At 44.1% G+C, this 27,750-nt stretch overlaps 2 protein-coding genes across 6 annotated transcripts in view; one reads left to right on the top strand and one right to left on the bottom strand.

Annotated features, from left to right (window-relative positions):
* Positions 1 to 729: 729 nt before the first annotated feature.
* NOSIP (nitric oxide synthase interacting protein) lies at positions 730 to 27,626 on the bottom strand. Of its 4 annotated transcripts, none has more exons than XM_053260215.1 (9): positions 27,492 to 27,626; positions 9,678 to 9,801; positions 8,919 to 9,024; positions 7,584 to 7,665; positions 6,402 to 6,543; positions 5,513 to 5,619; positions 2,894 to 3,081; positions 2,629 to 2,737; positions 730 to 947 (listed from the first exon to the last, which is right to left on the bottom strand). In XM_053260215.1, the coding sequence occupies exons 2-9, from the start codon at positions 9,745 to 9,747 to the stop codon at positions 876 to 878; spliced, it is 876 nt and encodes a 291-aa protein (XP_053116190.1). In that variant the 5' UTR covers positions 9,748 to 9,801; positions 27,492 to 27,626; the 3' UTR covers positions 730 to 875. The 4 variants fall into 4 exon arrangements, with proteins under 4 accessions (XP_053116190.1, XP_053116187.1, XP_053116188.1 ...); XM_053260212.1 differs by having other exon boundaries at positions 27,486 to 27,617; XM_053260213.1 differs by lacking the exon at positions 27,492 to 27,626 and adding an exon at positions 13,441 to 13,542.
* PRRG2 (proline rich and Gla domain 2) overlaps positions 20,810 to 27,750 on the top strand; it is a 28,455-nt gene continuing 21,514 nt past the window's right edge. The window contains exon 1 of one of the 2 annotated variants that reach the window (XM_053260221.1): positions 20,810 to 21,078. The gene's annotated coding sequence lies outside the window, so the exon portion shown is untranslated. The remainder of the gene's footprint in view (positions 21,079 to 27,750) is intronic. The other variant, XM_053260224.1, reaches the window with a different exon arrangement.

Here is a 27,750-nt window from a genome sequence, read left to right on the forward strand (position 1 = left end):
ACCTGATGGAGAACAGTTTCTGGCAAGAGAAAGCTTCCTCTTCCACCTACCTTCAAGCTCAGGAGGTAGGCTGAGTGAGGGAACTGTTCCCCCAAGCTCTGAACTGCACTATGCAAGTTGAAGGCAACTGCCTTCTCATTTATGGTCCTGATTTTGCATTAACATATTCCCTTACTCTCATTTCTGATCATTAGCTCTGCCTTTTGTTGGGGGTGGGAGGGCAAATACCTACCCATCTTTTCAACTTCAGTGGTGCCCAGCTATCAAAAGCTAGGAGGGAAACTGTTGTATCCTAATCATGTGCACATTTACTCAGAAGTAAAGCTCAAATTCAATGGAATTTACTGCAACTTGTTCAGGATTGAATTTACTGCAACTTGTTTCAGGATTGTAGCCTTTATGCTATTTATGAGCACACTATGTGCTTTAATGAAAAACATCTTTTGACTCACTAGATTCCTTCATTGGCAAGCACCACCACTTAGGAGACTGATAGCTTCTCCTCCTCTTGAGACAGCTGGAGTTCAGCCACAATTTGTTAATATATTCTTTGTGTTACAAAAGTGTTCATTAACACCATACATATTGGGCTTCTGACAGCTTTCCCCGCCTGCCCTCGTTTCTTTCCTTCAGATCTTTTTCTCTGAGATCAAGGTAGAGCAAAATGGTACACTATCAAGGGAATAGGACTTCCCTATTTAAATATCAGCATTATTTCACTCACACAGATACACAAACACAAAACTTTTATTTACAAAGTTACACAAGATTGTTGCACTCTCTTCCAACAGGCAATCTTCTCCATTTTGGGGTAACATACAGTAGTTAGCCCAGCATCTATTCCTCTCCTCTGCCAAGACAGCTGTCTGGATATGTTAAGCTTGCATAACGGGGCGAGACTTCTTGGCCTCCAACTCCACACCGGACCCTGCAAATCCTGTGCCACCCTGGAAGTGGAGAAAAGGCTAGTAGGACAGACATGGCAGCAATCACCCTAGACCCAGACTTTTTTTGCCTGTGGTGTTTGAAGAGCCTTTGTTTCACGTAATGCTTAGCATGCAAGATTAGAAGTGCAGGAGCACAAGTGTATTCATACCATGAGGCAAACCCCAATTTCAACACTAGCTGAAATCAAGCCTCTGTGCTGGCTCTTCTATTATTCTACCTATATTAAGGGAGAAGCTACATATTACAAGGCAAACTGAGTGGTGATAGGGATGTCCCAACTTAGCACCTACCTTAAAATCCAAATTTAAGGAGGGGAGGGAGGTGGTGTATTTCTACTGATTCTCCCCTAGACTCCATCTATTTCTATTTCCCAAGACTTTTGCCCCCTGTGTGACCAAGCCAGGTACTCCTAGCTGAAGGAAATGCAACGTCTGTTTCTCATTCCATTATTCCCTTGTTGGATATAAGCAGCAGGGCAGGTGGGACATTTTATTTAAACATAGATGTCCTTAAAGGTAGAGAAAGCACCTTACGGTGTGCACCTCAAGGGCCAAGACTTTCCTTAGTCTCCTACATATACACCCAAATCTTACAGCATTTAAAGTTACAGGCAGTTCTCAGGGGGCAGGGGGAGCCCCTGCCCAGCTTTTGCATCTCTTCATCTCTAGCTCTGTTGGCAGACTGATGGTGCCAGCCCTCTTTCCTCACAAGCCTTTTGCTTCCTTGTGGCCCTTGGGGAATGTTGAGTGCCCTTGTGATCAACAAATATCTTCTCTGTCCATCAGCTTACTTGCTTCCTTGACTCTGTGCTTAATAAAAGCACCTCACTTTGCTACGAAATTTCAATTTTCTACTGTTGCATGTGGTCCAAAGTCCAGACTTGAAGCAGAGGTCTAATAGGCAAACAACAGGAGCTGGGCTATTTTGCCCATGTGTCGGGGGCACCTGAAGGAAATGTTTTTCTTGAGCAACTGCAAAACACATTCACACTGGAAGTAATTCCAGAGGAAATATTTACCACCTCATTTCAGCAAGACTTCAAGACCACCTGTGAGCAGGGTGATGCAGTTTGGCATTTCAGAGATCTGCAAGGCCTTAATCACACAGACTGCCACACACAGGGGAACCTAGCGAGTCTTGGCCACAGCTGATGACTTCTCACCTTTGGTTACACTCAGGCCAGAAATGGCTACCACTGAACTCTACCCAATACCACTGATAAGACCATGTTCCTACTTCCACTCTGCATACCTTCAAAATAAAACAGCGGCAGTTCATGAGCCCCATATTATCCAGGACTCTTTCCATCATTTTCACTTCTGAACAACATCTTGAATGTATTAATAATTGAATAGTAGTAATTCAGGGGTTATCCTCAGACAATATGTCAACAGCACTAAAGGGATTATTAATGCCGAAGAAGTTTGATTGTACTGATAGTTCCTAGAATGCATCTCTAATCACATTGCATAGTCCTTCAAAGTACAGAAGAGTGGCATCATGGGATGCTTCCTGCAATGTGATAGATAATAGATAAAGATGGCATTGATATCTCAGAAGTCTAAAGGGAGCCTGAATCAAGTATAAGCAGTGCCCCAACATCTTAGATACAGTGCAGGAAACTTATGGAAGAATTGTGGACCACAGGTTCAGAAGAATGGGTTGGACACACAATCTCACCCGCTGTACGACAATGATGTCTTTTTCTGTCAGTTTCTCCCCATTTGCTGGATCAACCATATCCTTCTTGATGAGTTTCTCCACACACTCCAGAGTAACCACAGAGCCCCTTGGGAAAAGAACACGTGTCTGTTATACAGCAAACAGAGTGCATGGACTCCCACACCTGCTGTCTGCAGCCTGAATGATACCACCCTCCTCCATCTATCATGCCAGAGGCAATCTATTTTCAATCTGAGATGCCCCATCTTTTCCTTTTACTCACGAGGGGCGGAGCACAGCACAAGGGACCGAGTTGCCAAGCATATCCCGTGTGACAGCACACACGTAGCGGTCCTGCCGGTTGATCAGCCCTACTCGATCCACACTTGGGTCCACTGGGGTGAAATGCACTGGGATCAGATCTTTCAGCTTCAAGGGTTTCCCACTCATGGGACAGTAAACGCACTTCTCCTAGAATGACAAAAGCAGAGCATGTTGGGAGGCAGGACTTTTAGGTTCTCTGGAAGAAAAAGAGCAAGGATCAGTTGATGATGAATACTGGGCGGGGGGAGGAATGCACCAATGTTCCCTTGAAGTTACTAACAAATATTCAAAACTGAATACTAGATTCCCCAAACTTGACATGCAAGACCTCTTCAGATCCTGTGAAGAGCTGATGCCTGGGCAAAGCTTAACCCTTTATTGTAAACGGGAAGAGGAAGGTACTCATGACCAGACAGATCGAAACAGGGATAATCACAGTGAATGAACTTCAACAACAACCAACAGCACCCCTGGCAGCCAAACATTCCCCTCCCCCACCGCTACTCCAAACACACAAAATGTGTGAATGCACACCACTTAATAAATACATCAGAAAGCAAAAAAGTGGCAATCCAATACCACCAACCCCAGCAGCACTCAAATGCAGCTGAAGTTAGACCAACTTTGAAGAGGCGGTAAACTGACAAATGGAAATTTGTATTTCAGATTTTGAATGGGATTGATTTCAAATTCTACCAAAATAGATGGGATGGAATTAAGGAGCCAAGAGTTCTGGACCATTTAAATGGGGAAGGAGGAGGATAGGAGATTGGGAGGCACTAAGAATTCCAGAGTATTTTTATTTATTATGTTTATGAACCACCTAACGTCAAACCACACACACAATTAACACAAATTTAAAATCATAGTTTTAAAAATAGTTTTAACAAAAAGTCCTGAGAAAAGTGTGTCAAGCGATTGAGGAGAGCTGGTCTTGTGGTAACAAGCATGACTTGTCCCCTTAGCTAAGCAGGGTCTGCATTGGTTGCATCTGAATGGGAGACTTGATGTGTGAGCACTGTAAGATATTCCCCTTAGGAGATGCAGCCACTTCAGGAAGAGCATCTAGGTTCCACATTCCCTCCCTGGCATCTCCAAGATTCCTGCCTGCAACCTTGAGAAATTCCTGCCTGCAACCTTGGAGGAGCCGCTGCCAGTCTGTGTATACAGTACTGAATTAGATGGACCTATGGTCTGACTCAGTATATGGCAGCTTCCTATGTTTCTTTCCCCCCCTTTTCTTTCTTTCTTTTTTTTTTAATGGCAGCCAGAGATGGAGAAGTTCTTAAACTGATGAGCACATTCGGAAGCCCTGGGGCAGCCACAGTGAAGGCCCAGTCTCACACAGCCGCCAAACGACAATGGTGGCAGCAGTAATTGAACCTCCCAATGGTGAACTCAGTAAGCAGTGAGGTTCATGACAAAGAAGGTGCTCTCTTAAATACCCTTGACCCAAGTCATTAAAGGCTTAATAGGTAATAACCAGCACATTATATTTTGCTCAGAAACCTATTGGCAGCCAGTGCAGTACTTTTAAAATTGGTGTTATATGGTCACTTTGGGACATCATAGACCAAAGTGGCTGCTGCATTCTACACCAATTGCAGTTTCCGAACTACATACAAAGACAGCCCCACATACAGCACCATTACAGAAGTCTAGCCTGGAAGTTATCAGTCTAAAAGTTACCACTGCTTTGAGGTCATTTATCTCCAGGAATAGGCATAGTTGGTGTATCATCTGAAGAGATCCAGTTTCTTTGTTCGCGGGCCAAAAATAGCCCCATTTTCAGCTATTTGCAGTATAGAGACTTAGTTTTTTGGTTGCATGCTAGAACTAGGGGTTTTTTTTAAGCTATTTGACTTCTGATGTCATTTCTGTTGACCATTTTGTGACTTTTACACACACACACCCCAAAAAGCCTAAGAACCTGAAAAGGGGGGGGGCACTGCTGGAGAGCAAGATCATGTGCTTTACTACTCTTATTTCTCTCTCTCTCTCTCTCTCTCTCACACTCACACACACACACACACACACACACACACACACACACACACGTGTTATGAGATTTTAGGAACCTAACACACACACACCCACACCATTTCCATAGGCTCAAGGGTTTTTCCACGGTTCCCACATTCGTGGCAGTAGGCCAGAACATCTCCTGTATGGTCTGATTATTACCTCCTTAAGACAAAGAGGCATTTTGCCCACCCTCAGAGAAGCATTATAATGTTTACCAGACCCTCTTGAATAATCCAATTATTAGATGAAAGAAGCCATGTTTGCCAAGTGTCGAGTACCTTTCAGAGACCAGAAGATTATCAAGTGTACGCCTCTCTATGTCTTCTACCTGCAAAGGTAGGATCATTCACACAATAGTGCCATTCTTATTCTTGCAGGTTAGATCTGTAGAGAACTCATGGCAGCAGAATGCACATGATCTCACCTCTGAGCTAGTTTTCAAAGTTCAATGGAAAACCCACAAGTTAAACCATTTAAATTTAAGCAGACCTTACAAGCAGAGTAATCTTTGAGCCAGGAAAAGGGAGGATAGAAGAACCAGAGGCTCACTCACTGGCTTCCGAATGACTTTGGTCTTCGCTTCAGGGGTCAGTGAAGGGATCCAAAAGCTGGGCAGTTGCTTCGCTTTGTCTTCATTACTTGGCCCAGGCTGGGAATCCCCTGCAATTTACAGAACAGGGCAGGTATGTTAGACCCTCATTTCCGCAGCAGGAGGTGAAGATACAAGGAGGAATGGGGAACAGAGTTTGCGGTCCAGTATTAGAAGCACTGGAATTCATCGGAAGACTTCCTTGCTGAAACTCTGGCAGGACCTAACCAATGCATCCTAGCACCTAATCCCAATGGTTCACATCAACATCAATTCACCTAATAAACTTGTGCTGCCTAAGCCATGTCACCACCTTTCTTTCATGGCTCGGAAGAGGTGTTCCTGTCTCTTGGCAAGTGCACACATGTGTGGGAAGTTCCATCTCACACTTGGCAAGTTGTGAGAATGAAGCAAGCTTCTATGTGGGTGGGGGGTGGACTGCGGAGATGAGGGAGAAGATGAACTCGGGACAGAGAGCTGTGCAAGCAAAGGTCAGAAATCCAAAGCCAGTATGAAGATGTAGAGGGGTAGTATGATCACAGCTATGGAAGATAGGATTAGGGATTGCAATATCAAGGCATCTTGAGTCCCCGCGCCATAACTTAATAGTCCTGTCAAAAGTTTAAAAAAACAGAAGTTGTAAAAATGCCCCATTTCTGTAAGCAGGGAGGACTAGAAGTGTGTGTGGGGGTGATGCACCTCCCACCAGAAGGGACAGCTTCTGTATATGTACACAGCCCTGTCTCTGGAGTGAGGGGGGTGGGGAGACTCACTTTGGGTACCTCCCTTTACTACTGGAGTGAACACTAGACCACTCAATCTTGCCCCAGATTCTCTACTCCTTCACACTTACCTGTCTTGCGATCAAAGGGGTTGAGGGGTTTGCTCACAATACTCAGTTCTTTGTCTAGGAAACTCTTCACCTTGGACTCTTTGGCAGCCTTGCTCAGCTCTGCCATCTCCACCTTCTTCTCATTCTTCTGCTTTTCATAGGCCTACAGATGCAAGAAGTATCACAGAGATCAGACCAACATGGTGCTAGATGGTGTACAGAATACAGAAGTGGCACACTCCTTACTATGAACTACGAGAGAGGGAGAGAGGGAGAGAAGATAAAGCTGAAGAGCCCAGCTTGATAAAAGCATAAGGGAAGATAGCAGAGAAAATATGAGACTTGGGCAAGTCTAGAAAGGTTTTGTGGGGAAAGTGGGGTTTGGGAAAGCTGGATGGAAGGCCAATGAGGCTGTATTGTAACAGAGAGGATTCCCAGGCAACAAACAACTAGTGGAGGAAACATGCTCGAGAGGCTCTCAACTGTTCAGTTACCCATCTGCCTATAAGCAATGCTACTGCATCAGAAGGATGTACTGACAGGTTACTTTAGGTGCAGCAGAGCAACAGGTTTAACCACAAGGGCTTGATTTCTAGCTGAATGCTAACATACCACCACTTTGATTTGGGACCAAGAGAAAATCCTCTTTTGCAACTTCCCCTTCCATGAATAGTCTGCAGAAAATATCCTCAGAACAGGGCACCAAGGTGTCAGGAGCATCTGTGCTCCCCATATTCCTGGCACCTGGGTCCAAAGCGTGCACACACACATGCACACACACTCATAGTACTCAGCTGGGTGGGAAGCAATCCTGTCCCTTGCCTCAGAACAGTCCTTTGCTTGCTCTTATAGATTTGGCCTAAGGCCAGAGAGCTGTATGTGTAACACGCAACAGTTCTTACTATCCATATCCAGTGGAGTTGTGAGGATTAAAAACTAGTCTCAGCTTTTGGGAGGCAGAATACAACTTTCACAAAATGCATTGACAAATTCCCAATTCAACCAGGCCCCATTTCATGTGTTAAAAATCTATTACATAACAAGAAAGTAAAAGCCAACTTTCTATTCTCTTAATTGTCATCTCTAACAATTCCCAGAATATTGGTGTAGTGCCTTCCTTCTTACCTGTAAAACTAGCAGTCAGAGGTGTGAACAAAGAAAGTCCACTCCCCAAAACAACATATGATCTAGCTCTTCCTTTACCTTCATTTGCCGGGCAATCTCCTTTTTCTGGTGCAGGATATACTCTAAGATGGCTTCTTTCTCATACAGGTATCCATCAGGGCTTTAAAGGAGAGGGAGGCAAAATGAGAATCATAAACATCCTCCCTCAAAATACAGTCCATTCCCCAAAAACTCCAGTTTCTCTCCCTCCACCCCCCGATCACTGGGGAAAACTAACTTAGGGTCACAAAGTATTTTATGAAATAGAGAAGAGCACAGTCAAAATGACAAATATAATCACTGTGCTGTACTGTGAAATTTAACTATCTCCACCAAAACCAAGGCCTCCTTAGGAACATAGAAAGCTACCATATACCAAGCCAAACCACTGGTTAATCTACTTCTATATTTTATGCATAGACTGGCAGTAGCTTCTCCAAGATTACAGGCAGAAGTCTCAGCCCTATATTGGAGATGCCAGGGAGGGAGCTTGGGACCTTCCACAAGCAGGCAGGCACTCTTCCCAGAGCAGCCCCATCCCATAAGGGGAATATATTATAGTCTCACACATGTGGTCTCCCATTCAAATGCAACCAGGGCAGACTCTGCTTAGCAAAGGGGACAATTCATGCTTGCTGCCACAAGACCAGCTCTCCTCTCTCTCCTCCTTCCCTAGTGCAAGGGAGCACAATAGTCCAGTGAAAGCATTCAAGACTCCGGGCTGGTTTCAAGTTCCTACTCAGCAACAAACAAATGTTTCTCAGCTTCAATCCACCATCACTGTTATTCTTGTACATATTTTTTTTTAAAAACCAAGTTTTATATTGTGCATCACTTTGATTGCCTTTTAGAAAGCAGGAAGATGGCATATGGAACTTGGAATAAAGTCAAAATCTTCCAGCAAGGTGGAAGATAAATATAAATTCTATATAAGATTTTGCACAAATTACTAAAAAAACCCATTTAGTTCAAGACATTTGTAGCAAGCAAACAAAATTTCACTCAGCTTGAGTCTCAATTTAAAAAACCTGGTTTTTGCACTGTGAATCCAAGTTTAGAGATCCATTTCTTAAGTCTTACATTGTGTTTGGTGCACACACAATCTGTGTGCAGTGTACGCACATACAGATCCACACACACATGCCATTATTTACACAATAGGTTCAATGCATGTAGAGAGTAGTGCACTTGTTTTCAGAGGACTTGCACTCAAGTTCACTTTTAAAACCAAAGTGTTTACAGTCACACAAGAATCACTTTCTGCACATTCAATATCTGAATAGAGTTTTAGTATTGTATAAAAGGGATATATGGCCAAGCAGCATAGCAGAAAATTCACTGAACCATCTCCAGCAGGCCCCGCCAGATATTTACGTCACAACAGGGTCCTTGCAGGGCTGCAGGGAAAGGCAGCAGCAGTCAAAGTCCTTGACAGCATCTTTACTCAGACGGACATTCTGGGTCCCATATCCAGAGGCAGCTGGAGAAGAGAGTGGGAAGAAATGGTCACAGCAAGGCCATAGCAACCAAAAGAGCCTAAGGTCAGCAAAGGACCTGTCCTGTATCTCTACTTACATATAGAAAGGAAAGTAATTTGTAGAATTTGTAGAATACTTCCCCAGAACAGCTCAGTCTGTCAACAGCCCTGCCCGGGATAGCCTTGTTTGCTTCTGCTAATAGCTCACGGGCTGGCCACCACTCTCTCCCAGGGACAGGGAGTGAAGAAGAAGAAATCAGGCTGCCTAGGAGTGGGTTAGGTCAGTTTCTAAACAGAGTTTCAATTAAACATGGGGGTGGGCACACCCCAAGGTGTGCCCAATACTCTCAACTACTCTAAAACGTCTTCCAAGTTTCATCTGGCTAACTACACCAGCTGTTGGCTCCCAATTCTAACCCTCAACCCCTTACTTTCATAGCCTCAGACTTCCCCTTCCAGCTCCCCTATTGATACTCACCCCCAGTTTACAGTTCTGTTCCCCACTCCCCCAACTCAATCCCAACCAGCACTTCCTCTTCATGCAAGGCCTCTACGGCTCCTTCAGTTCTCACTTGCGGCCCCGCCATTGCTACTCAGCTCCCCCACAAAGTACAGCACGCCACACCCTTCGGCTCTGGAGAAAGCAGCCTCCTCACCTGTGTCTTTTTTCTTCTCGTGGTAAGTATAGACAGCCCCTGCTGTGCAGTTCTTGCCGTGGCGTGTCATGTAGGCTTGGGCAGACAATCCAGGCAATCAAACCAGAAAATCTCACTTTCCTACCTTCAAATGGGAAAATGTCTTGGTTAAGCATGTTCATGGGGCCTGACCTAACATGGCGCTAGATGAAAAGAAGCTGAAAGACTGTCTAGGACAGGACAGAGGTAAGGCGAGCTCTGTGGCTGGAAGCTGGAAGTTCAGGAGAAGGAAATGGAGTGGTATTTGAACAATGACAAGACGGGTACAGCCTAACGGGAGCATTTTGGGTAAGGGTGTGGCTGTATGCACGTGTGCACACATACATGTATGTGTATATAAACACACACCGCAAAACTAAATACACCATGCAGAAGTGTATTCAAGAAACCTACTTTTAGTACTTTCAAATCTATTGGAGTTAGCCTGGGGAGCAGTGTTCTCTCTATTTTTTTTCATCTGTGTGCGGAATGAATTTTGTTCTGGGTGGCAGTGGCAGTGTGCACACACATGCAATCAGAGTGGGGCATTCCTGATTCAACCTGAGCGGGATCTAAAATTATCTGAGAGGATATCAAAAAACTTGTGAGCATGCGCACGCTTTAGAGAGAACACTGCTGGGGAGACCCAAATTCTAAACCCTGTTCAGTTACAAACATACCAGCGTTGTTGGGATAATAAGAGGGGGGGACCCATCCTGAGCAACCTAAAGGAACGGTAGTACAAAGTATCTTTTTCCTTACATCGCTTCAACCATTCCCAAATCTCTCACAAGCAGAGATGTTCCCCATTCATATATTTTATCACAGGTTCGTGCACTGTTCATAGCTCTGCAGAGAGGGAATTAAACAGATACAGCTTACACAACAAGCTGTACCTGTTGAAAATTCCTCTTCTACACACTACTAAATGAACAGGATCTCTTCCTCTTTGTATCTGGTTACCTAGATATTCAGAGGCCCTCATATGGTCATACTACAGTGTCAATATCCAAACATTCTACCCGTCCTTGGCTACATCAGGTTACCAGATGTGCTTCATTTTAAAGAGTGTGAGCTCCCACTGTTTTCTTTATTATGAAAACTTGAGTTGCCAGATTGTGTCAACCCCAGGGTTGTAGTCTCAAATCCTGAAGTCACCAAAATTTGCCTCCCCCCATTCATACCAGGGGCAGGGAGAAACCCATTCATGATAATCCACGTTGCCAACCAGGAAGAAAAATCTGCCATGGAAATGAAGACTTCTGTTCTTTAGTGGCATATCAAAACATGACTCAATAACTGCCACCTACTGGACAATTAACTAATTATCTCTCTTGGATCTTTAGGCTATTCTTCAAGAAACCCACAATAATCATTGCAATTCTACCTAGTTTTTTTTATAGGAGACTCATGACACCAACATGTCATAGCTTTAGGATGAAAACTACAGCAGCATCACTATTTCCTAAGCCTACTTTTCACAGCATCCTTTATTTGTGATAATATCTTTATACCTGCATGATCAATTGCTTCCTTGGCTGACACATCAACTATTTACTTGTCTGCAGTATCCTACATATTCCATCCAGGACATGGCCTGAAGGTACAGACCAACCTTGCTGAAGCTAAATAGGTGAGAGCTGATCAGTACCTGAATACGAGATAGCTTGGGAACATTATGTAGGCCACCTTCAGTTCTACAGAAGAAAGGTGGGACAGAAATGTAGAACACATACACGAGTTGAAACGAAAAGGAACGGGGGAGAAACAACATATATAATTTGACCTCAATCCAAATGATAAAAATAGGATCTTGTTAACTGCCGATAACTCAGACTTTTAGTCAAATAAGTTACCATCTTCCCTGGCCACACGTCCTGTACCCCAAACAAAGTCAACACTATGGGCCTAATGGACAACTGATTTGTCACTCTAAAATGTACCTCTACTCCACAACTTGACATTCCAAAAGCTGTGCCCACCTCCTCAATTGATCTGCACACATATGGCCAGACTGATTATACTGGGTAGGAATACACTGTATTCTTGAAAAGGGTTGAATAATTCAGCATATTCATCAAAGTAACTGAAAACTCCTGAGGGACCCTCTAGAGTCTAGAGCATTTGCAATGCAGTAGAGGGGCTGTAGTTAACTTGAAAGAAATACAAGCAACACCAGCTGAGCAAGTAGAGCATTAGATCCAAGCCACAGAAATTTCAAAAGGAACTAAAGAGAGATAACTGATCATAACACTGATTACATTTCAGTTGATAAAACATTGCTCTGAGGTACATTCACAATGGTGTGAACTCTTGACAACCTCTCAACCAACGACCTTTTTTGTCTGTGTCATGGGGAAATTGGTTCTCATGCGATCTGTTTGTAAGATTTCCCAAAACACCCTTGCCAGCAAGTGCCAATCATTATTCTCAAGTCAAAGATAAAAAAAAGTTGAAGTGACAGAATTCAATCTTGTGAGAGAACAACCATGTAATACCACTGTATAGAGACACTACTTCAGAACTACCCCATTCCTGAAAATCTCCATGCAGCAGATCTCAAAAGAGTCAACTCCTTGGCAAATATATAATTAAAAGGATTGCAAACATTAAAAAAATCCCAAGAGTTTTCTACAGCAATCATATTTTCTAACACAGTACTGTACTGACCTCAATTTAATGTCTCAGGGGAAAGGGGGTAAAAACACAAAACATGTACACCCCTGAAAATAACACTAGCCTTCCCCCAATTTATCAGCTTATTCCTCATGCCTGCATTTGATCATTAGGTCTCCACCTTGGATTTTTCTTGCTTTTCAAGAGATCCACTCTGCCACTTCTCAGTGGATGAACACTCCCCATTTTAACATCTTTAGACATAGATTTTGCACTTACAAAGCTACTCCACTACCTCTCAATTCATTGTGTCCCTAACATGCCTCGTAGAATGTTCAAGATGCTCAAAATACTCCAATTTTGTTTGCCATAGTTTCTCTATCATCTATTTAATTTATGTACCACCCTTCCTAAAGTGATTCAGGGTGAGTTACATTAAATTAAAAAAAACAATTAAACCAGAACAAACCTCATTAAAATTAAAACTAAGTATCATTAAAAGCCAGGCTAAAAAGATGGGTCTTTAAGGCTCTCCTGAAAGCCTCTAAGGAAGATAATCCCCTTATATTTGCCTTGCTTCAGTTCATGATCTCCCCTGCAGCCTTCTTTGCAGTATGTCCTTACCATCTCTCCCCAAGACGATTCACTCCATCTCTCCCTCCTCCTCCTCCTCCTCCTCCTCCTCTTCATTCAGACCGACACCAAACAACTTTTCAGACATACAGAAAGCTCCCATGCTTTCTACAACTGAAAGTTTATAATCCAGCACTCACTTTCCCACAAGAGGCACTTATCAGGAACTAAGCCCCACTGAACACAGCGCAACTTACATCCGAGTAAACACACGCAGAATTACACCGCCAGGCGCACATCCGTCCCTCGGGTTAAGACTGTGAATACCAGCTGCCTTTAAGAGCCAGTCGCTATACAGAAAACAGCAGGTGGGCAGGCACACCGATACATTATTAATACTTGGCAACAGCGCAGCTACAGGAGCCAGTTCCAAGGCTGGTAACCCTGCCCACTACCAGCTCCTGGACCCAAACCGCGTCCTCTCCGACTCCCTTCCTAAGTCCGCCTCGAGGAAAATAACTACAAGAAAACCGACAATGTTTACCACCTAGCTTACCTCTTCCTTCCAACAGAACCGGAAGCAGGAAATCAATCGTACAGGAAGTACGCCGAAATTCTACACTCAGAGTTGTGTATCATTCAAAGCACCTCCGGTTGCTGAGGAAACAAAGAGCTGAGAATAAAAGGCCCGAAGCACTCGGGTTGCTAGGCAAAGAGCAGGCAGCCCCCAGGTCTCTTTCTTTCTTGGGCGTGTAGGGAGGGTCTTTTATCCTTGTGGGAGGGGAAGCCTCCAAGTTCTGCACAAATGAAGATTCTCATGCCCTGGAGTGGTGGTAGAGAGGGGACCCCCGTTTCTTCATTTATCGTCATCAACAATTATATCTTTATTATAAGCAACGGGGGTCCCCTCTTTACCACCACCACTCCAGGGCATGAAAATCTTCATTTGTGCAGAACTTTAAGCCTTTTTCTCCCATAGGGACTTTCCTGCACCATATATAATAATAATACTATACTAATACTACTACAATATTATCCTCCCCCAAGTTCTGCTAGGCTGCCTCATCATGTGTGTGTGTCTTGGAGGGGGGGGCGGTGTTCCTCCTGGGAGGGATGAGCGAAGTATGCCAGGAGGTATACTCTCAGTAGGGTCACCCAAAGCACGAAGGTCATCCCAGCTGCCCAGCTAAAGCAAGCAGGCACCTATATTGGGCAGCAGCGATACAGGAAGGTTCTGGAGGTGGACGATCACTTCAGTGACAATGACAAAGGCATAATTACATACTGTGCGGGAGAAGGCAATGGTAAACCACTCCTGTATTTCACCAAGAAAACCACATGGATAGACAAAATGAAAAGATTGTTGATGTAGTGCCGGATGAAGGGCCCCTCAGGTTCGATGGTACTCAACATGCTACTGAGGAAGAGCTAAGGATCTCTCAGAGTACCGATGGTGTTTATGACACGGTTAGACTAAAGCCTTTTGGGCATTTAGCAGCTGATGTTGCCGCAGGAAAAGAAAATCCGAAGCTTCAAAGATAGATTACAATGGGAACGTGGAACGTAAGAAGCATGAATATGGGAAAGCTGGACACAGTGAAAGATGAAATGAATTGACTACAGATTGATATTGTGGGCATCAGTGAATTAAAATGGACTAGAATGGGGCACTTTCAGTCAGAAAACCATACTGTTTACTACTCAGGACATGAAAATCAAAGAAAGAACGGTGTTGTTTTCATAGGAAGGATATAGCAGTTGCAGTACTTGGGTACAATGCGGTCACTGACTGCCTAATATCAATTAGATTTTGTGGACAACCCTTTAACACGACAGTTCTTCAATTCTATGCCCCAACGACTGATGCAGAAGAAGAGGAAGTTGATGAGTTTTATGCTCAAGTCCAGTCTGAAATTGACAGAACATGCAAGCAAAATGTGGTGCTGGTGGTTGGGATACTGGAATGCCAAAGTTGGAAAAGGTAAGGAGGAAAAAACACAGTCTGCCTATATGGCCTAGGAAACAGAAACGAAGCAGAAGAACTACTTCTTAGTTTCTGCCAAGTCAATGATCTCTTCATTGCTAACACATTCTTAAAACAACCAAAGCAGTGCCTATATTATTATTTTTATTTACATTTTATATCCCACTCTTCCTCCAAGCAGCCCAGAATGGTGTACTACATACTTGAGTTTCTCTTTCACAACAAACCTGTGAAGTAGGTTAGGCTGAGAGGTAAGTGAATGGCCCAGAGTCACCCAGCTAGTTTCATGGCTGAATGGGGATTTGAACTCGGGTCTCCCCAGTCCTAGTCCAGCACTCTAACCACTACACCACGCTGGTGTGGGTTAGGCACACACCCACCCCATTGCTGCAGTGCTGATCCAAATGTGTGTGTGTGCGCGCGCACACACACACACACACACACACACACACCCATGGTTGTTTCTGGGCAAGACAAACATCAAGAGTTCCAAACATGGAGTTTCCATGTTGCATCTAGTTTGGCCAGCCCTCAGCAGCAAGTCATTATCATGATTCATTTGCATGGTAGTCAAATAGAACAGTAAGGTGATGCACATGAACATGTGAACCATCTCAAAGTATATCTGATTTCAAATCTCAAAGCTGGCAGGTATGTGCTGCTAAACACACACACTCCACTGACCTGGTTCTGCAAAGCACAACAGACTCTTGAACATTCAGCACAAATAAACACAATCCATTCCTGTGGCTCACCCTTCCCCCAGGCTAAAGAAAACCTGCTGATCAATTGAGCAATCAAAACTGGAGAGTGTTGATGATTCTGGACAAACAAGCGTTAAAGCAATGCTATACGCACCACTAATACAGAAAAGCCACTAGCTGGATTCCTGCCAAACAAAGATCTCTCACCACAATTAAGTGTGTCAAATTAAGGCAGAAATCCATTTTACAATCAAGATGGGTTTGCCACCAACACCCAGCAATGACAAGTGGTGTGTAGGCTCCTAAGACAGCCACTGGATGTAGAATTTGGGATCTATCAAAGTGGAAAAGGGAATAAAGAGGCCCATGATTAAAAGGGCCAAATTGCACATTACATAAAACCCATCATTAAGAGATGGGCTTAACACAGGAAGCAAACAGCAAGTGTCTATTGGTTGTTTAAAACAAAACAAAACAAAAAAAAAGCTGCAGGGCCGATGATGGAGATTGGGACTATGGAGGAGGCAACACATTATTTCATTATTATTATTATTATTATTATTATTAATTCAATTTCTATACTGCTCTTCCAAAAATGGCTCAGGGTGGTTTACACAGAGAAATAATAAATAAGATGGATCCCTGTCCCCAAAGGGCTCAAAATCTAAAAGAAACATAAGATGGACACCAGCAACAGTCACTGTAAGTACTGTGCTGGGGGTGGATAGGGCCAGTTACTCTCCCCCTGCCAAATAAAGAGAATCACCAGGTGATTTTCTTTAGGGAGGCAATTTTCCATAGGAAAACACACCAGGCAAAAGCGTTAATCCTCCCTTCATGCACACGACAGTGCTGATCTGCTGCATCAAATCCTTCTTCCCCAGCTGCCTTTTAGAAAAGAAAGATGACACTTGCTATTTATTCCTGTATTAGGACTGTCTTTCAAAAATAGACTTTAATTATGATAATCTTGATCAGTAGTTTTCAGAGTGTCTATGCAGGTGATACTTTTCACACTAACTTATCTATTAAGGCATTCCTAATGTTATTCATCTTAAGGCACACTTACATTGACAGAAGCACACTGCCCACTCCAATACATATACTCCTTTTTGTATGCCAGTAAAGTCACTGCACAGTATTTATTTTGTTCTGGCTTCCATATATATATATATATATATATATATATATATATATATATATATTCTTATTTGTAGCCATCCCTTGTATCCCTCCAGAAGCATATTCACCCCATAATGCACCGAGTAGGACTTGTCACACTTGGTGCAGAAGGGAGTGCATCAACATGTCCTTCCTGGTGCGTGATGGGACAGGTCAACTACAGAAGTGGAGAGTTTAACTTTTGGAGCTGACTCAGCTGTGGCTCACTGACTAGTGTCCCACAGACAGTACTGGTTGGGAAACACTGCATTAAGGATGTGTCACAAAACCTATGCACAATATATAAGATTCTGAGGCTTGTTCTAATGTTCAGTGCACACTCAACTTACACAGGCTGCTGCTGAGGTCTCTTGGGCCTCCCTGTCACTCAGTGCAAAATGAAAGTGTACCCAACACAAACAATACTCTCCTGCAGAAGATCACTAGAAGTTAGTAAGTTATCTTACAAGGAAACTTGTTGATTGTTGATCAGAAGATCAGTAACAAACTCCTATGAAGCTTTTCCAGAACTCCAGGGTGCGTGCAACATAGCTGAAAATTATCACACTAGAACAGAGGCTGCCATGGGCAGCCAGGAAAACAAACAAATTGATTATAGAACAAATCAATCCAGAATTTTCACTCGAGGCACAAATGACCAGGCTCAAACTATCATACTTCGGACACATTATGCGAAGATCCAGTTCTCTTGAGAAATCCATAATGCTGGGGAAAGTGGAAGGAAAGAGAAGAAAAGGGCGACCAGCAGCAAGGTGGATGGACTCAGTTACAACAGCAATGAATGTACCACTACGTAGAGACCTGAAGGGCCAAGTTGAAGACAGATCATCCTGGAGAGAATCTATCTAAGTGGTCGCTAAGAGCTGACACCAACTTCATGGCACTTAATCAATCAATCGAACCAGAGGTGCACAACTTAAACATCCCAGTGGGCCAGAACCAACCATGACCTGATGCCTGGGGGCCAAGGTCAATTTTCGGCACATTCATTATTATATTAAAGTTATAATTAAAAATACGAATGAAAGAGGTTTTAGTTTAGTTTACAATCCCTCCCCCCATTAAGTGACCCACAATTTTTAACCAAGGATAATGGACAGAAAATAGGCCTTATTTCTAACGAGTCAGTGGGGCACCTAGAGTGTGTGCCAGACCAAAATTAATGCTCAGTCCTCTTCCCTTCCCTTCCCTCCCTAAATTGCTGTCACTTTCAGGCTGCAATCATAGGCATGTTCACTGGGTTCACTGTCTTTCCAACTAAACATGCAAAGGATGGTGCTGTAAGGCAGTTTCCAGCTCCTATGATGCTGCAGGATACCTGGGGCCCAGTAAAAATGTCCTCATGGGCCAGATCCAGCTCCCGGGCCTTATGTTGTGCAGGGCTGCACTAGAGGAAAGTGAGAAACTGCGCGATCACTGAAGTCCTCTTCTAGGATCTTAGGTCATAATGGGGAAGTATGTAATGTTAATGCAGATCATCATTAAATAAAGGGCCAGCCAGGAAGTGCAAACGAGGAACTGAAAGTGGAAGGCATATGCTCAGAGGGGCTGAATCTAGAATCCCCTCCTCTCATACCATTAGATGTGGTACTGCTGATGTCAAATGTTACAAAAATAAACCCAAGCAGATCAGTGATATGAAAACTCGTGGTGGGAGCAGAGGTCCCAGCCTTGCTTTGTAAAGAGACTGTACAGGAAACGAAACAGCAATATCTGGTTTCAGTGACACAAATATGAGGAAGTAAGATTGATATACAGTAGGAAAGGTTATGAACCTAAAAGGTATCTTGAAGAAAAGGAGAGGACTGAAACAGTGCATAGGCTTGTGCATAAGGAGTGTATCATTGTGAAAGGAAAGGGTCTCTCTGGACTTGTGACCACACATGCCTGGACTCAGCATCACAGTGAATGGATCACCAGTCAATCCTGTACTCTAGTTAGGCCAGAGTCCTAGTTCTGCTGGCCTAACATAGTTGAGATACTATACAAGTTGAGAGCTGCCGGCGGTGGGGGAGAGAATAGGGTCAAGACACGCTACTCCCCCTGACAACACTGACAGCGTGCACCAATCATGGGGTGGCATGCCAATGATGCCTTCATGTGGGCCAGGAAGATGGAGGAAGCAGAAGGCCGTAGTGGGTAGATGTTCAGTGGTTTCCATTGCTGCTGTTTGACGTGGGCCTCCTCTGGAGCTGTGTATCATTAGGCTGTCATCAAGGATACGTAAAGGGTCCGGAGGGAGATTAGGATTTGACATAAATGTTTTATGCTAGGCAAATCTCCCCTTCCCATTCTGCCCATTTTTCCACCCCATTCTGGAGGCTCTGCTAGCTGAAGATTCACCAGTGATTAACCGGAATGCTGTCATGGCATACCTGTCAGAGAATGTACCTCAGGTTCCACCAGCAGAAAGAGGTTTACACCAGATCCTATACCACTCAAATCAGCTCTTGGTTTTCCCCCAAGGTATAGGCTTACACACTTACTGTATTATTTTAGCTACAAACCAAAACATTAGACTATGTTGGTCCAAGCGGTCTGTTATATAATAGAAATGAAAGGAAGCTCTATTAAACCATTCTACAAAATGGTACTGTCAGCAACATTTTAATGAAAGAAAAATAGCCCTCAACCTCAGTGCAGAGACTAACACGTGTACAACATGTAGGGTTTCTCCATGGGTTCTGGACACCTGCAAAATAGAAGTTGTGACTCTGAACAAACACACACGCACACACACTTAATGCATAAATCAGTTCTCTGACTAGGGCTTAGGAGACATAATTTTAGCAACCTCCCTTTATCTAAAACCATATAATCTGATAATTAATAAACGTGAGAGCCTTTGAGGCAAATTTACCTCCTGAGCAGAGGCATGGGGGACGCCAAGCAGAGTTCTCAGTAACCGATTCTGTATGATTTACTTTCAGATGTATACATGTTCAGCCTCAGATGAACCATGTCCCTACAACCTTCTTGGAAAATGAACAACATGCTAATCACCACCACATCATTGTTGACTTCCACTTAAAGGTTGTACACCGCCTAGAGATGTACATATCAAGTGATATAAAAATATGCTGAACAAACTCTCTAGGCTTCTGAACTGTCATATGGTGAAGGGAAGGGCACTAACAAATGAGGGGGTGAATGAGCATGGGTGGTGTTGGCAGAGGTGCATCTCTAGGGAATTGTGGAGCTTGGACCAAAAGGCCTTTGGAGGCCCTGCAAATTAAGCATCATCATGCTCAGACCACATAACCTGGGACAGACTAAAAAGGATTTGGGGGCTTCCATGGGCTGTGAAGGCCCTGGACCTCCCTTTGTTGTACCTTGGTGGTTACTTGAAGGCAAGGCACTTTTCACAGGTTCAAAGGTGCTTGTCTTTCTTATAAGTCTATACAGCCACCAGCTGTTTAGGGTGGGAGCATTAAAGCGAAACACACTATACTTTTCTTTTCAGAAGAGAAATCCAACACGTCAACGCTCATCATCCCACACCCGCCCCAGCTGCAAAACGCACTTGTGCACCTTCTTCTGTGCCGCTCCCCTCTATTTTTCCCTGGTGCCATTGCCAGCAATGGACTCGTTTGCGATAGTGATCTTCAGGCTTGAGCCTGGAACAAAGACATCGATTGCCTTTATCAGGGTTAATTTAAGGCTGAAAATGTAGGACACCCAAAGCCACTGTGGAAATTTTATTAGCTGGAATTGGAAACTGATGAGAATAATTTTTTTTAAGTCTTTAAAAAAATGTTTGGTAGTGCCTATAAAAAGTTTACAGCAGTGAGCAACGTAAAGGAAGAATCCGAACAATAATTAAAAATCCAAGACAAGTGTCTAGAAACCCAAAATGAGCCATCGGCAACCGCACAACGCATCAGGGAAGAAAACAACGCATCGTAGGCAAGCCTGGGACCTCTCTGTCTCTCAAACTGCGAGACACTGTCAGTCAGCAATCTGTGTGGACGTGGAGCCAAAGGCTGCCCTCCCACCCACCACAGACTCCTCCTACGAACTACTACCCTCCCCGGGCTTTGCCGTCTCTCCTCCCTCATGCGACCTTCGGACCCACCCTCCTTCACCTGGGAACTCCGGCTAGCAGTTGTTAGCTTGGGTTCCAACAGTTTCTCTTTTCGCTGGACTGCCATCGGCTGCGGATTCACCTGTTTTGCTATCCCCGCCGTTGCTGCTTGGACCCCCTTCCAGTTGTTTACATCTGGCTTCCTAGCGTGAAGAATTGGAACAAGGCTCTTTGGGAACAGCCTGGTATTTCCACCCAGTCCAGCATACCGGCTCTACACCCACGATTTCCGCAGCACAGGTGAGTTCAGCTGGCAGCACACAGGCAGCTCTGAAACCCAAACTGGGCTGCTTTCCTTTTAACACTTTTGTCTCCCGGAGATTGTATTTATTTTAAAAACACAAAACTTTTCCCTCTCTTGTGTCTTTGTGGTCTGGGAAGAATGTTGGCTTTCTGGCTGCATCTGAAACCAGAAAAGGGAAAATTGCAGTGCAGGGTTGATTCTTATCCAGTTTGATTTTTACCCAGTGGCAGTTTAGCACTCTTCCCATCAGGAAATGGAAATTAAATTCAGCAATAGTCAATTTTTGCGATTGTGAGAAGACTCCACATTAATTAAGATAGACATGGATCATAGGAATGCTCCAATATATTAGCACAGAATCCTCTTATGTCCCAGTTTTGTTGGTGCGGAAGCACCTTATGGGCTCACTAGATCCTGTTTAAGTTATCTTGGGAGCACATTTTGATGTCTGGATTGGTTAGTGCTAGTGAGAATAGAAGCCAGGTTTCCTCCCCACATCCCACTGAATATGCTGGTGCAGGATAGTGACTAACAGCACAAACCTATGCATGTTTACTCAGAAGTAAGGCCCACCAAGTTCAGTAATGGCAGGTTCCTCTCCTGACCCAGTTCACTAGACTATGCAGCCAGCACACCCACACTCATACATGCCACACCCCAACCATGTGTGTTCTTAATACTTGAGAAGGGCTTAAGATTAAGAGACTGAGAATGACAAGTGGGGAGGTCCCCCAGGTCTGACTGAGGCTTCTCTCTGTCATAAAGTCACTAGACATGCACTCTTTTAGGCTCAGACACCCATATGTAATATGTAGGGTTGTCAACCAACTGAAACAAAAACAAAGTCTGCTTGGCCTTTTTTTTTTTTTTTTTTTTGACCGTTTGTTAGGAGAGCAATGACAAGTCTAATTTGGGCCCTGCAATTCTGCACAATCTGTAATCCAGCTAATTATTACTTTGCAACTTGACAAATTGTAATTTAACAAAAGCATTAGCAGGAAACAAAAGAAATGGCCAAGACCAGCTAGTTTGTGTGTGTTTAGTTTTTAGTGGTTCGCCTTCAGTTGACAAGTTTTTGTGCTAGGCTATGCCCCTAGATTTGACAGAAATAACTGGGATCTACCCCAAGACTTCCTAGGATCTTTCCCTAAATTCACCACTGTATCAGTTCTACATTCTGTCTTCTAACCAAAGGGCTCCACTGCCAGGCTCCACCCAGGAAGCAGAATTTTGATTCCCAGAGTCAGCAATCCTAACTATGGAAACAATAGAACTTTATTTGTTGGCTGTCCCATAACAATTGTTCTATGGGCAGCTCAAAGCAAAACACCACCACAATTGAATAAAACATTCATTTCGAAGCACTTGTTTAGAAAGCTACAATAAAATACAAAAACATGTTAACACACATTTTTAAAAGGCCTGGGTGAACAGAAAGGCCTTTACCCAGCATCTAAAAGAACAAAGTGACAATGGTGCCAGGCAAGGCTCGCTGGGGAGGCTATTCCATAAATGGGATGCTACCTGAAAAGGTCCTCTCCCTAGTAGCCACCCACTTCACACACATATTTATTTATTAATTATTATTAATTATTATTATTATTATTATTATTATTTTACATTTATATCCCACTCTTCCTCCAAGGAGCCCAGAGCAAATTACATGGTTATGTTTCTTCTCACAACAACCCTGTGAGGTAGGTTAGGCTAAGAGATACATGACTGACCCAGAATCACCCAGTGAACTTCATGGCTGAATGGGGATTTGAACTTGGGTCATCCCAGTCCTCCTAGGAACACAGGAAACTGCCATATATTGAGTCAGACCATTGGTCTATCTAGCTCAGTATTGTCTTCACAGACTGGCAGTGGCTTCTCCAGGGTTGCAGGCAGGGATCTCTCTCAGCCCTATCTTGGAGAAGCCAGAGAGGGAACTTGAAACCTTCTGCTCTTCCCAGAGCGGCTCCATCCCCTGAGGGGAATATCTTGCAGTGCTCACACTTCTAGTCTCCCTTTCATATGCAACCAGGGCGGACCCTGCTTAGCTATGGGAACAAGTCATGCTTGCTATCACAAGACCAGCTCTCCTAATCCAACACTAACCACTGTGCCATGCTGGCTCTCATTTGATAGGGGCACTCAGTGCAGGGCCTCTGAAGAAGATCACATGCTCCAGCTAGAGACATATGGTGCAAGGTGTTCTTCCAGGTAAGCTGGTCTCAAGCCATTTAGGGTCTTAAAGGTTAAAGCCATCACTTTGAATTGGGCCCAGAAATGGACTATTCGCCAGTGTAACAATAATGTTGATCTACTTACCTTACAAGGTTCTTGGAAGGATAACAGAAGCCCTTTGACTATTTGAAAGCACACTATAATAAATAATTTAATTATAACATTATGTATTTCTTATTACTATTAAGTGTGTGATTTAAAGTTAATCCTACCTCAGATTATAATATTAAGCTGTAAGAGATGTCTTGTTAATGCTAGAGTCTGTTTTAGAGAACTGTTTTTTTTTTTTAAATTACATTTTATATCCCGCTCTTCCTCCAAAGAGCCCAGAGCGGTGTATTACATACTTAGGTTTCTCCTCACAACAATCCTGTGAAGTAGGTTAGGCTGAGAGAGAAGTGACTGGCCCAGAGTCAGCCAGCTAGTTTCATGGCTGAATGGGGATTTGAACTCGGGTCTCCCCAGTCCTAGTCCAGCACTCTAGCCACTACACCACGCGGGTTTAGGACTAATCTGGGAAGAGAGGGAAAGGGGTTAGGTTTTCCTTTTGATTTTAATTGTGCTAGGAATATTTCTACGGCTGCGATCTTTAAGCATACTTCCTTGGAAGTAAGCTCAAGGCTGGCCCACCTGTACAGGCAAGCAACCACTTGGGACAGCAGCCTTTTATTAGGGGCGTTGGCAAAGCAATATACACAATCTTCTGTGATGTTGCAAAGGATCATGGGACACACCTTTTGGGTCATGCATCAGTTGGCACAATAAGATCTTGAGCCAACCCTGATTAAGCCCCATGGGACTACATTTTGAGTAAAGCAGCACAAGATCAGACTGTAAATGATTAACTTGCTTCAAAAATCCAGGAACCAAAAGCCAGTCTCATGCCATTCTAGGAAGTGGGTTTCTAGAAATGGATGAATGCTTTGATCCAGTTCATTTAAAAACAGGACTAACCTTTAAGAACAGACACTCAAGAGTGTGACAATAGGATTGTTGCTTTATTACTTTCCTTCGTATTCCCCAAAATTCCTTTAAGCAACATCACACACACACACACACACACACACACACACACACACACACACACGGTATAGTTCCATTACTGGAATTGGGCTATGCAGTGCCAACAAGGAAGAAACACATTATTGGTTTTTGATAACCTCCAATTTCATCTGGGCTTCTCCCTACCCCCAAAGGTCCTGGCTTCTAGACTCCTAGTCCTGTTTTAATGCACTAAGCTTAACTTCCTTCTCAAAGAATGCAGGAGTCAAAGCTTTCAGTGGCTTTTCTCTAACCTGTTGGACCTCTTCCCAGATAACCCAGGAATCCTGGCTCCAATTCCAACCTGCTTCCTTTGCATACACCTGCTAAGTAATAATGGAACATCTTCAGGAGGCGACGTCTCCCATAAGGACGGAGGCGCGAGCTCTATGTGTAGGCGTCATTGTGGGGCCTTTGCACGCGTATGTCAAGTGACTCACAGATTAATTGCCCAGGATTAAAGAGGGAAAATACCTGCCGATCAGTTTGGGCATGTAGCAGAACAGAAGTCCCAAGACAGCATCCATACATTCATGCAACTAGAGTTGCACATTAGGAAACCGAGGGAATAGGAGTAAAGAAATACACACAGGAGTGAAAGGAAAAATACAAAACAAGTAGCTAACTAATACTGAGTTTTATAGTAGTCAACCATAAAGTAGGCACTTCGCTGAAAGAATATTAGTCTCTACATCATCGCCATTTGGACACCAGTTAGTAGATGGGGAAGTGGTATCAAGTTGTTTGGTGAATACTCCAATATTATAGGAACTAAAGAATGGGGATGCTTATTCATTCTTCCAGGGATGCACAGATCTTTGGTCCAATGAAGGCCTGACATATCTCTGATGCTAATCAAGTCTCTAGCCAATCTGGAATCAGGATTCTCCCTACAAACTTAAGTCCTCCTCCTAAAATGGGTTTTGGCTTGGCTTACATAACTAAAGGTGGGTTTGGAGTGACATACCTATTGTAAAAGGAGAGGAATTAAGCAGGGGCAGAGCTATAATTGGGTGGATGGGCTCAAAGAACCCAAGCCAGAAACCACCCACCTCCTGAGATGTCAACATGCTGGAGGTGGGGCTTGACCAGCCCCAGGGAGGGCCTGTGCGGCCCTCCCGAGTCCATTTCCCCACCCACAACGAAGCGGGCTGGGTGTTTCCTTCATTTCCTCCCTCACTCCAAAGCATGGCTGGTGTGCGCAAGGGGCTGCCAAGCAAACAGGAGCCTACTCTTCCCCAGTGAAGTAGTTGCAACTTCAGAAGTGCCAGTGCTCTCCATAACAGCCACCATGACCATGTCCACCTCAACAGCCAGAGAAGCCAAAAGGTACCAGTGCTCCATCCCTGCACATCCGATCCCCCCTCCACTACGTCTTTGCTTTCCACTAGCTATGTGCTTGGGATAAAGGATATACCTTGACAGTGTTCTCTCTAATTTTTTTCATCTGTGTGTGGAATGAGTTTTGTTCTGGGCAGCAGTATCAAGGCAATGTGTGCACACATGCACTCAGAGTGGGGCCTTCCTGATTCAACCTGGATCTAAAATTTACTGAGTGGACATCAAAAAAGTTGTGAGCGTGCGCACGCCTTAGAGGGAACACTGTACCTTGATGGCAGATTCCACAAAATGACAAAAGTGTAGAAATGTTATTATTCAGAGTCAAAGTCCCAAATGTAAGGTTCATCACCTGTGCTAATAACTTTATTTGCTGGTTTTAGTGCCTCAAAGTTTTTAATGCTCAAGTTTAAACAATGTGGTTTTTTTTTTTTAGTTTTAGATTTTGTATACAACTTTGAGCATGGGTTTTATGGGAAATAGATCAGTTCTGCACTTTACCTATCCCAAATCCTTTGAATAGGATGGACTAAAAATCAAAAAGCTAGTGGGCCTTTAAGTTGGATGTAACAGGAAGGCATTGTATTGTGTAATAGTCATTCCAAGATAGAGAGGAGGAGTCCCCACATACGATAGAGTTTATTCAGTTCTCTCTGCCATGCCAGAACCTACCCCTTGAATGTAAGGCCAGTCTCCTTCAAAAAAGGAAGGTGCCCTTCATACATTCAAATAAATATATCATAATTCAGAGGTTCCCAACTTGTGGTACTCCAAATGTTGCTGAACTACAACTCCCATCATCCCCAGCCACATTAAATTGCAACAGGATGATAGGCGCTGTAGTTCAGCAACATCTGGAGCACCACAGGTTGGGAACCCCTGTCCTAACTAATGAATCTCTAAGGAGACTACAGCACAGGCCTGGATGGAGCCAGCACTGCCTTTCCTTAAGCTCAGTAGGGCACAGTAAGAACACAGGAAGCAGCCTTCTTCCAAGTCAAACCATGGTCCATCCAGCCTTCTACCAAATCAAACCATGGTTTGCCCAGCTCAGTATTGTCTATACAGACTGGCAGTGGCTTATCCAATGTTACAGGCAGGAGTCTTTCGGAGATGCCAAGGAGGGAACTTAGAATCTTCTGTGTGCTGATGTTCTTCCCAGAGTGACCCCATCCCCTGAGGGGAATATCTTGCAGTGCTCACATGTAGTCTCCCATTCAAATGGGAACCAGGGCAGACTCTGCTTAGCAAAGGGAACAATTCATGCTTACTACCACAAGACCAGCTCTCCTCCTCCTCCAAAAGTCAAGCACTGTGTATGCTATAGCTTCCTTAGAGTTCATATATGGTTCCCCACACCACTGTGTAACACCATCCTGCACAAATCCATCAGTTCCCTTCTGTCTCCATCCATCAGCTCAGTTCTTTAGCCGAGTGTTCCTGAACCACACCCAGAGGTGCACCTAGATACTTTTGGAGCCTGGACCTAAAGGCCTTTGGAGGTCCCCTCCTACCGGGTGCATGCACGCCAGCTACTTCCGGCCCAAGAGCAAACAGGGCGGCAGGGAAGCACACAACCGCCCTGTGGGACTTGAGAAATGCTGGACACTGGCAGGGGGAAAGCGGAGGGTGGGGTAAATGCACCCTCCCCTGCACTTAAAGTTCAACCACCACCACCTGCCTTCAAATCACCCGGTTCTCAGACTTGTTTGGAGGCCCGTACAAGGGCCTCCGAACAGGTTCGTGCACAACCCTAGTCACAGTCTGGCCGGAACAGGACAGAGTTACTCACACTCACAGCATAGGCTCTGAGCCAGGCAACAATCTGGAATGCAGGGCCTGGACTAAGGCCCTCAGTAAATGAACTGTTGAACCAGCACATTCCACTGGGCTTAAATGGAAGCTCTGAGTCTTCCTGGGTCCTCCCAGAGCAAATCCCCCACAGCTGGCTTGTATTATCAGTCCTCCGCCTAACTGGATCCCCTCCTCTTGAGTAGTCCTTTTGTAGTTAAGCTGGCGGCAGTGTTCCCTCTAACAGAGATGCCCAGAGGTTGTTG

This window comes from Hemicordylus capensis, chromosome 6, assembly GCF_027244095.1.
Source record: "Hemicordylus capensis ecotype Gifberg chromosome 6, rHemCap1.1.pri, whole genome shotgun sequence".
Classification (NCBI taxonomy): domain Eukaryota; kingdom Metazoa; phylum Chordata; class Lepidosauria; order Squamata; family Cordylidae; genus Hemicordylus; species Hemicordylus capensis.

What these genes read in the sequence shown, in the direction of transcription:
- NOSIP (XM_053260215.1), bottom strand. Translation starts at nt 9,747, where the DNA reads ATGACACGCCACGGCAAGAACTGCACAGCAGGGGCTGTCTATACTTAC. An exon ending in CGAGAAGAAAAAAGACACAG is followed by an intron (nt 9,025 to 9,677) that starts GTGAGGAGGCTG and finishes TCTCTTCTCCAG; the next exon opens with CTGCCTCTGGATATGGGACC. An exon ending in TGCAAGGACCCTGTTGTGAC is followed by an intron (nt 7,666 to 8,918) that starts GTAAATATCTGG and finishes TCTCCTTTAAAG; the next exon opens with CCCTGATGGATACCTGTATG.